Source organism: Montipora foliosa, chromosome 2 (genome assembly GCF_036669935.1).
Source record: "Montipora foliosa isolate CH-2021 chromosome 2, ASM3666993v2, whole genome shotgun sequence".
NCBI lineage: Eukaryota > Metazoa > Cnidaria > Anthozoa > Scleractinia > Acroporidae > Montipora > Montipora foliosa.
The window spans coordinates 31,345,459-31,354,764 of record NC_090870.1 but is presented as its reverse complement, the minus strand read 5'-3'; the positions used below and the strand labels follow the sequence as shown (position 1 = coordinate 31,354,764).

Below are 9,306 nucleotides of genomic sequence, written 5' to 3'. Positions count from 1 at the left end.
CGGAAGCGCCTTGTTTCTATAAACAAGCCAATTAGTTATTCTACCTATAGGCAATCTTTTAAAAAATCGTTTGTGAATATTGTACCAGATATCTCTAAGTTTAGCACTCATTCAGCTAGGTCAGGTGGAGCTACTTTAGCTGCCAGCTCCGGTGTTTCGGAGAGGAATCTTCAGCGTCATGGTCGTTGGGCCTCAGTCGCAGCAAAGAACATTTGTTAAGGATTCTCTTGCCAGTAGGCTACAAGTTTCTAAGGCTCTGTCTCTGTGAGCTCTAGCCCTATCTTTAGCTTCTATCGTGGGCCTGGCTGACCAACGCGCCCATGCCTCAACCTTTGAATGTGTTCGGTTGTGTAGTGAAGGCAAAATTAGATGTTCTAGTCAGTCAGTACAAAATAGACCTAGGCTAAGGCCTCAGTCTGACTGATGTTGTAGTGTTCTAGCAAGGTCTCATGTTTCCTTACATCTGAATCCGAATCCTAGGAGCGGCAAGGAATGCTGTCACTTATGTCCAGGTCTGACCCTAATTAGATGCACGCCCAATTTTGACATCCAAGACAAAGTGTCCCTTCAAGTCTAAGCATTTGCTACCTATTTTCAACAATAAGGTAAGGGTAAAGGTTAGCGTCATTTTTAGCTTTGGGTAAATGCAGCAGTTAAGCTTCACTTAAAGAGCAGCATTTGGGGGACACTGTATGTACAAGTGATGTTGAAGTTGGCTAGAAGAGCAAGGGGACACTTTGTGACGCTTATTGAAATCCGCGTGCATCTAATTAGGGTCAAACCTGGACATATCTCAATGCTGTGGAAGCTCAAGGTAAGTGACATAGTCCATAGGGAAAGGGAGAGACATTAAGTGGAAGAAGAACAAAAGGAAAGGGAGACATACGGGAAGAATTTAATCAATCTAATTTTGCCATTTCTATCCCCCAGGAAAGGAAAACCCCTTTTTTAGATAGTTCATAATAACATAGCTTGAAAAAAACATAAGGTAAACTTAAATTTAACCTGTAAAATACACAAAACTGACCCTACTAATCTTGGTCTTAAGTTCAAAATTCAAAAGAACATTTTATTATAAATGAAGTTGATATTACGGACCAAGGGAAGTTTGGCACCCAAGTTTTGCCGTTCAAACCCCGATGTTGTGAATGGCAACTAGACCCATCACCAATAACCAAACTTTTTGTTTGATGTCATCAGAGAATTGTTGACCTCTGCAAAATTTCAAACGGAACTGCCCTACTCACCATTTTGCTGGTGAGGAAGCATTACAGGAATGGTTTAATGAGCGTAACATCGAACTAGTGTATACTCCAACATATTCGCTTGATTTTAATCCTGTGGAGTAAGTGTTTAAGTAAATAAGGACTGTGAAATGACCTTTGGGAAGTCATCAACAAGCACATTGAACTTACTGCAAAAGAAGCAGTAGTGGACTACATGATGAAACAGGACAAAGAGGTGACTAATAGCATGTGATGAGAGCCTCAAATAATCAAAGCTGTAGAAACACCAGCCACACACCAGGACACCAGCGGACTCGAAAACAAGAGCTCAATGGGTAGAATTTGTGCAACGCCATTGTCCTGACTCTTGCGAAGCGATCATCAAGTATGCCCTTATGTTCGGCTCACTTTCAACCAAGTTGTTACCCCATGAGACTTGGGCGTTCACTAGAAGAGATGGAGGAAATGAAGCGTAATAAAGTACTGGTAAAAGGGTCAGTTCTGACAGGGCACACAGTTGTCCCCACAATGCCTGAAGAACTAACAGATCATAGAAAAAGACAGAGGAACATGGATGGCACAGTTGGTTTGTGCATGTCCTTGCTGCATAAAGTCCTGCATTTGATTCCCGGATTTCCTATCCTTGGGCGTTCACTAGAAGAGATGGAGGAAACGAAGCGTAATAAAGTACTGGTAAAGGGGTCAGTTCTGACAAGGCTTACAGTTGTCCCCACAATGCCTGAAGAACTAACAGATCATAGAACAAGACAGAGGAACATGGATGGCACAGTTGGTTTGTGCATGTCCTTGCTGCATAAAGTCCTCCGTTTGATTCCCGGATTTCACATCCTTGTTTTGACTTCCTTTTAGTGTAGCTTAAGTACCTCTAAATACATGTAAAATGGAGCAATGATGGAGAGAGGGGGGGGGGGGTAAATGGAGCGCAACATCAAGCTCACGTTTCTCTGCTAAGTTACTGTTACAACTTGTTCACATGTCGGTCCACTGTCAGGAATTACGCTAAAATTAGAAACCGTTGGGAAACTTTCTCATTTCAAGGTCAAAGATGACTTTTACTGATGTACTTTATTCCACTTTATCTCTGAAAAAAAGAACATCCACATTTTGGGGTTTTTAATTGAAACACGCCAGCTTGGCTTGGAACAAGAATCGGCAAAATACCGCAATCCAACCCAGAAAGGACAAACTTCAAAGAAGATCTGCTCCAACAAATTACCTCTAGGAGCATAAAACAAACTTTTGAAAACACCATCTAGTGATAATTCTCCCCAATTTTACGTTTTTATGACATAAGGGCAAAATTTCCGTGTCGCTGTCGAGGCGCATTGAAAACAGTTGGGCAAACGATAAAAAAGCACTTCTCCGCTCGCATTTTAGAGCAAAACAAACAAAGAAATCGACTATTTCTATTTATAGTCTTCGACTATTTTTCGACTATTTCACTTTATGTGCAAAAGAGTACAGATAATTGTTATTTAATTCAAGTTAAGAATAAAATTTCGAGTTTTATTTCTGAACAAAGGAAAAACCAATTAAAGCACTTTCTAAAAATATGCATCTACAAGGAAAGAATTCGTGGAGTAACTTCTTCCACCAAGTTTGAGCTATTAGTGGCATTCTGTTTTGTCATTGTTGTTCTCTTTCAGTCTCCTTTCGCTTCTGTCATCTTTGACTTTGAAATGAGAAAGATGTTGTATTGTAGTTGAATGAGTGTGAATAAATGAACTTGTTCTAGTCATAGGTCCTCCAGGCATCATGCAACCTTATAAGAGCTTCTAAAGATATGCCAAAAATTGCAATACAGAAAAAAAGGAGCCCTAAACAAATTAAAAATAAACTCTCAGCTTAACGTTCAGATCCTGCGGATGCTTGAATTCAATAACTGTGTAGCCACAAGTGTGGACCACAGGTATCACGATATTATGTCAAACTGGATTAGACCAGCAAAAAAATGCAGAAAGAAAAGATTTTCTCCACTGTTTTCCACTGGAACACGAAAAGCATCGACTGTTAAGAGCTTTAGTTAACGTGGTATGGCTGTGTAGCCGCTTTGAGCCACAGAAAGCGCACAAATAATGAAGCCTCATTTATGTTTAGGTGAGTTGAACTGGGTGGAGCCTGTGATCCAATTGAAAACCAATACCTGGTGAGCAGTCAACTGCAAAAAAACAGCTAACTTCGATGAGCTCTAAACTTGAGCACACAATATGGTCACGTGATACTGGTCAGTGGATACCTTGTCTTGACAGCTGTCAATTGACCATAAGATGGATGTCCCATCTCAAAGATATATGCTGTAAACTAGCATGATACTGGTCACATTGGCATACATGGATGGGTCGGCGTACGGATGGTCAATGACGTCATAACTACAAAACCAAAATTTCTCGCATCAATGGGTTGCCATATTTTCTTAACTATGGTAATAATAATAATAATAATAATAATAATAATAATGAGCTTTATTTAACCAGGGAGCACCTAGTGTTGGTGCGCATACCCTGTGCGCATCACGCGATCACCTTGTCACGCAATAGTTTGAGAAAAAATTGTTTTCGAAAGGTTTCTTCTCAATGTTGTAAACACTCGTCGGTAATTGTGAAAAAAATTAACAGCATGCACCCTTCGGCGGAAGACCGTAAGAGAAAACGGAATGGCAGATTTGTGTCCTCAAATTCACGTAAAGATAAGCGAAGACGAGTTTCTTCGCCACATCGCGAAACAAAACCAAAATGTATAGGCGAAACTGACTCGTGTGTACTAAGTAAAATAAGTAAATGTACTTGGAGAGAAGGAAGAAGGATTGTAGAATTAGGCGTTTTAGCTGATCAATTGAAAGAGGGTTGTTTGGAGTGCAAAACGGTACTAAATCTGTTTAATACTGAGGAAGAAACAATACAGGGTCTAGGTTCTATTCTTCACGTACGATGCGAAGAGTGTCACCAACTCAATGCGATAAAGACTGGAAAAACACACAGAAGTCCACACAAAAAGGCCGTGGGACGCCCCATATGGGATATAAATACGAAGGCAGCAACAGGTTTGTGAATATCTGTTATCTGTTTATGTGATGTTCATGTTGAGTACACTAGCATTTCGTTCCGTGACCTTTTCACACACCGGAAGTCATTTAAATTTAATTATAAAAACAAACATTGTTGGCGGTGGTGCTCTCCAGAAGAACAGTCACTAATAATCTTTTCTTGTTCTTCTTGCGTTGAAAGGATCGGTTAACGCTGGCATCGGGGCATCTGGGTTGAATAGGTTTTTGACCACGCTAAACATCCCGTGGCTGTCAAAACAAACTTATAAAGCACGCGAGGACGAAGCAAGAGATGGAATTTTGCGTGTAACAAGCAAAACTTGCAGAGATGCCGTCAGAAAGGAGGTTGAGGATGTTATGGAAACGGAATCTACCGAGTCTTCGGGGTGAGTAGATACATTTGTGTTTTCAATTTGTTTAAGATTAGATTTAATTTGATAAAATTATGCGGTGAATTGATAGGCAAGAGTGATCAATGCGTGATGTGCTAGAACTATCCACTAAAACACACCGAAAGAAGAAATACTCAAATGCTTAGGAAATTGTCTTGGCTGTCAACCTTAAATGACTGATTTTTTCCAACTTTTTCGTTTCTGTAGTTTCAAAATAATCTTCAGGCTATTATAATCTCCATTATTTTTATACAGATATAAAGCAAAACTAAATGCCAGCTTTGATGCGGGCTGGCAAAAGCGTGGATCTGGCAGAGCATACAATAGTTTGTCAGGTACCGGTATATGTCATTATTTTTTTGGGTATTTATTTTTGTTTGTAATAATGTGGAAAGCGTATGGAACTGTATGTTCGTGATTTAAACATTCAAACAAGCAAATATTCTTTTAGTCACCAAGCCAACTTTAATCTCCTGTCCAAGCAGCCCAAGGGGTCAGGTAGTCTCAGTTTTTCAGTGTTTCAGTGAATCAAAGCCACCGGGTTCAAAATTATCTAGTAGTAGCTTCAAAGGTGTCCCATCAGGATTGGTGGGTCCCATTGTTATTTTCTAGAGTAGCTTGGCCAATTTGTGCTGTTAAATACAATTGCCTTAAGTGTGTAAAAAAAATTGCATCTTGTCAGGGCATTCGACATTGATTGGATCAAAAACTGGCCAAGTCCTTGATTTTGCTGTACGGTCGAAGAGTTGCAGAGTTTGCGATTATGCAAAGGGAAAGGAAAAACGTCCACGCAAACACAAGTGCTCACAAACCTGGACAGGTCTGTAAGAGTTTGTAGTGCATTAATTTGTCTTTCTAGATGAAGGGGGGTTGCCTCTTGAATGACTCGAGATAAAACCGATTAAAGAAATTTATTGGAAAAACACTATGATTATCATCGGCATTCCCAATCTATAAAAAATACTCTGTAAACTCCCCGTGATCTTTATACATTAGAATTAACTTAATGAACTAAATTTGTTATTATAGGTTCTGCTAAGTCGATGGAACCTTCTATGGGGGTGGAGCTTACAAAGAGATTGGCAGGGGAAGTGGAAATAGACAGCAAAGGAGGAAACAAACCCATTGAATACACTCTTAATAATATTATCATGGATGGAGACACAACAACCATTTTCCACATCCATGAGAATGTGAGCAAGGAAATTGGTGTGTGGTCTGATGTTGGACATGCTAAGAAGGCACTTTATAGTCATCTTTTAAGACTGTCCTCCACACACAAGTCAATGAGCAAAACTGTAATAGACTATCTTGTCAAGTGCTTTGGTTACGTCCTTACACAGAACAAAGGAAACTCAGAGGGCATCTGCAAGGGATGCAAGGTAATTCCCAACCACGCCTTTGGGGATCACAGTTCATGTGGCACATGGTGCCAGTACCATAAGAATCCCCAAGCTTACCAGCACCAGTCACTACCACATGGCAAGGACCTTGAGGGAGATGACCTAAAGGCAGATCTGATACAGGCAAAGTGAATACTGGAGTGAGCAGCTAAAACAAGCATCTACTACTGATGCAACGGGTTGTAGTGGGAGGTTTCATCCCTCTATGGCAATTTATCAGCATAAATCATTGTGACTTGAGGTATATTTTTTTCTCTGTGTTCTAAGTCCATCTATATTAAGGTGTTCACAAAACAAGTCTGTCATTCTACCCTGTTCCTTTTCCTTTCTCTTCAGGTTTTTGATCTCTTCTCAAGTTATTCAGACAAGTTAGCACCATTAGCTTCCACCCAAAACAATGAATCCTTTAACAACTCTGTGTCTGTTCATGCACCAAAACGTCTTCATTTTTCTGGTTCTGCCAGCTTAGAGGGTAGAGTTGCATTTGCAGTGGCAACCAAAAATGGTGGGAAATCAATAGTATGTAAGGTATGCAATGCAATTTTATCTCAGTAAGTAAAGAAACTAGGGAAACATATGAATATATCCTACATTAGCAATACTGTGTCAACTTACCTTCCTCGAGTGTAAATTGAACAAGACAGGAAACTAAGAAAGGACAATGCATTCATCTACCTCAAAGTTGTAAAAAGGTGAAGTGAAAATAAATTCCTCTTCAACGTTATTAAAGACAATTAACAGTTTAGACTTCCCCATATATTCTAAAGGAATCTAAGTACACAATCCTATTATATTTTATTACTGAGTAGTAACAGTAACTCAAAATGTTAGACCAAGTGCAATTTTACAATCCAGGGCCTGGTTGTTCAAAAGCCGCTTAACACTAATCCAAAATCAAAAATTAACCAAAAATTTTACATAAGAAGCAGTCAATCTTAAAAAACAAAAATAAGCAATTTAAGACACTTTCATCCAAAAGTTGAAAAAATGAAACCAATGTTTACGCTAATCTTGGATTAAGTTAATCAGCTTTCGAACAACTGGACCCAGATTGGCATGTACTTAAAGTAGACTAACATTTTTACTTTCTTTAGATCAATGAGTCTAACAATCTGTCCCCTGGAAAGATCACAAAGAAGTTCAACACAAACCAAGACAGGGAATATAGGAAGAGAAAAGGGAGAGAGACCAGTAGAGCTTACAAACTAAATAGAATAGTTAGGAAGAAGGCTAGAAATGTAGCAACTGACCAGGCAGCAGTACTTGAAGGTACAACATACCAAAGTGGTGTACAATTCAGTGCTGATCAAATAGATCTGACATCTATTCCAACTCCGTTTTACCCTCCAAAACCTTCCCCGCTGACCTCAACTGACATCCAGAAATCAATGCTCGTTGTGTTTGACCTTGAAACATCATCATTAGGTAACCTGGCCTTCATTTTTCTTAGCAAAATGAAGTGCATGTCTGACACCTTTATATTTATACCTTTCCATTAACACATGTTTCACATGGGGATTTGGGCACATTACTTTCTTTTAAAGTAATCTGGCCTCCTATAGTTATTACTTTCAGACATGACTGACATCACACAACATCTCTAATTAAATATTAATATGCATCACATTCTTACAGGTCTAAACAATGCAGAGATTTGTCAATTGTCCGCTGTGCTGTTGTCAGGTCAAGCAACCTTTGACAAATATGCAGTGCCAAACCATGGAATATCACATCAAGCTTCACTGGCCAACAAATTAACTGTTGTAGCTGGGCAACTTTTGTACAAATTGAAGCCTGTGAACTCACTGACCCTACCAGAGTGCCTTAAGGAATTTGTAAATTTCCTGAAATCACTGAAGTGTAAAGTTGTCTTAGCAGCCCACAATGGAAAGTTGTTTGACTCAAGAATTTTGGTTAAAGCATTATTGGTTGCTAATTTGTTGACTGAATTCAAAACTGCGGTAATAGGATTCGTTGACACATTACCTGTCTTTAAGCAATTATTACCAGGCAGAAAGTCATATAAGCAAGAAGAATTGGTGAGAGATTGTTTGACAAAGTCTTATGATGCCCATAATGGGCTTGAGGATGTGAAATCCCTTAAGGATCTCCTGCTTCACCTCAAACCTGAAAATTCCATTCTTTCATCAAATAGCTTTGATGTAGAGTTTGTGTGTCAGTTCTTACAACATCATGCAAGGAAGACAGCTAATTTTCCCTCTTTGAGAGCTCTGGTTACCGATAAGGTGCTTTCAAAATCAGTGGCACAGAGAATTGCTGGTTCAGGTTTAAATCTGCAGCAGCTACAACTCATCCATGCCAGAGGTGGATATGATGGTCTTAGGACTGTACTTAATACAAAACAAGGACTCAACAAACAGTGTCAAGTGATTACTTCCAAGAAGGTTTTAAGAATGTTGTCAGACTACCTAGTGAAAAAATGAAAGGCCACGTACACACATTTGAATATGTTTGTATACATGAAGTAATATTTTATAGCAAATTTTGATATTGATACACTGCAGCGTAGAAGAATAGACTCTGACCATAGAATAAAAATATTACTCTATGTACATGTAAACTGTGATCCACTTTGTGGTCCATGGCAACTGGACTTACTGCGTGCACACCACAAAAGCATGAACAAGTCTAAAATGTAAACAATGCAGTACCAGGCAAAAGGGAGTTGACATTCATTGAAGTATTTCATAATTATGCTCTTAGAAGAAGTATAGTTCAGTGTATTCGATTTCTTTTTTACACAAGTGAAACAATGAGTAAATAAGATGACGTGATATTTTGCCAGCTAGAAAAACGCGAGAGAAAAAACTTGGAGTGGACATGTACATAAGCTGAGCTAATTCACATCTACATCTACATAATTAATTTGCAAAATTCTATAAGGACATCTAGCAAATTCCAGTGCAAAGTGCAAAGATAAAATGAGTATATAAATATGTGCAGCTAAGGTAATAAATAATTGTGATAATAATGATGAAATAAATAATAATTGGTAAAACTAAGACTTAAGCAGAGATATAATTATTTACAGCTACTGTAAAATTACTTATTGACGTCATATTTATGGTATTTGAGGGTAAACTGTCACAACAGTGTGACAATTTGGCACATAAGAAATCCCTGTTGGTTTTGCTCTTTCATTTGTTACTTTTTCAACAAGAAGTGGTTTCATCAAGCGTAAACTGTTCGATTCTTATCGA

General features: G+C 38.7%; 1 protein-coding gene across 1 annotated transcript; it reads left to right on the top strand.

Annotated features, from left to right (window-relative positions):
• The first annotated feature begins 1,682 nt into the window (after positions 1-1,682).
• On the top strand, positions 1,683-8,967 carry LOC137991502 (uncharacterized). Its single transcript, XM_068836578.1, has 7 exons — positions 1,683-2,019; positions 4,472-4,676; positions 4,938-5,017; positions 5,365-5,502; positions 5,712-6,208; positions 6,422-6,613; positions 7,721-8,967. Exons 1-7 carry the CDS (start codon positions 1,683-1,685, stop codon positions 7,724-7,726), a joined length of 1,455 nt encoding a protein of 484 aa, XP_068692679.1. The 3' UTR covers positions 7,727-8,967.
• The last annotated feature ends 339 nt before the right edge of the window (positions 8,968-9,306 follow it).

Bases quoted from the DNA above. Each gene is read 5' to 3' on its own strand.
- LOC137991502 (XM_068836578.1), top strand. From the start codon at position 1,683: ATGGAGGAAATGAAGCGTAATAAAGTACTGGTAAAAGGGTCAGTTCTG. The intron at 4,677-4,937 runs GTGAGTAGATAC...ATTTTTATACAG, and splicing joins GAATCTACCGAGTCTTCGGG to ATATAAAGCAAAACTAAATG. The intron at 5,018-5,364 runs GTACCGGTATAT...GCATCTTGTCAG, and splicing joins AGCATACAATAGTTTGTCAG to GGCATTCGACATTGATTGGA.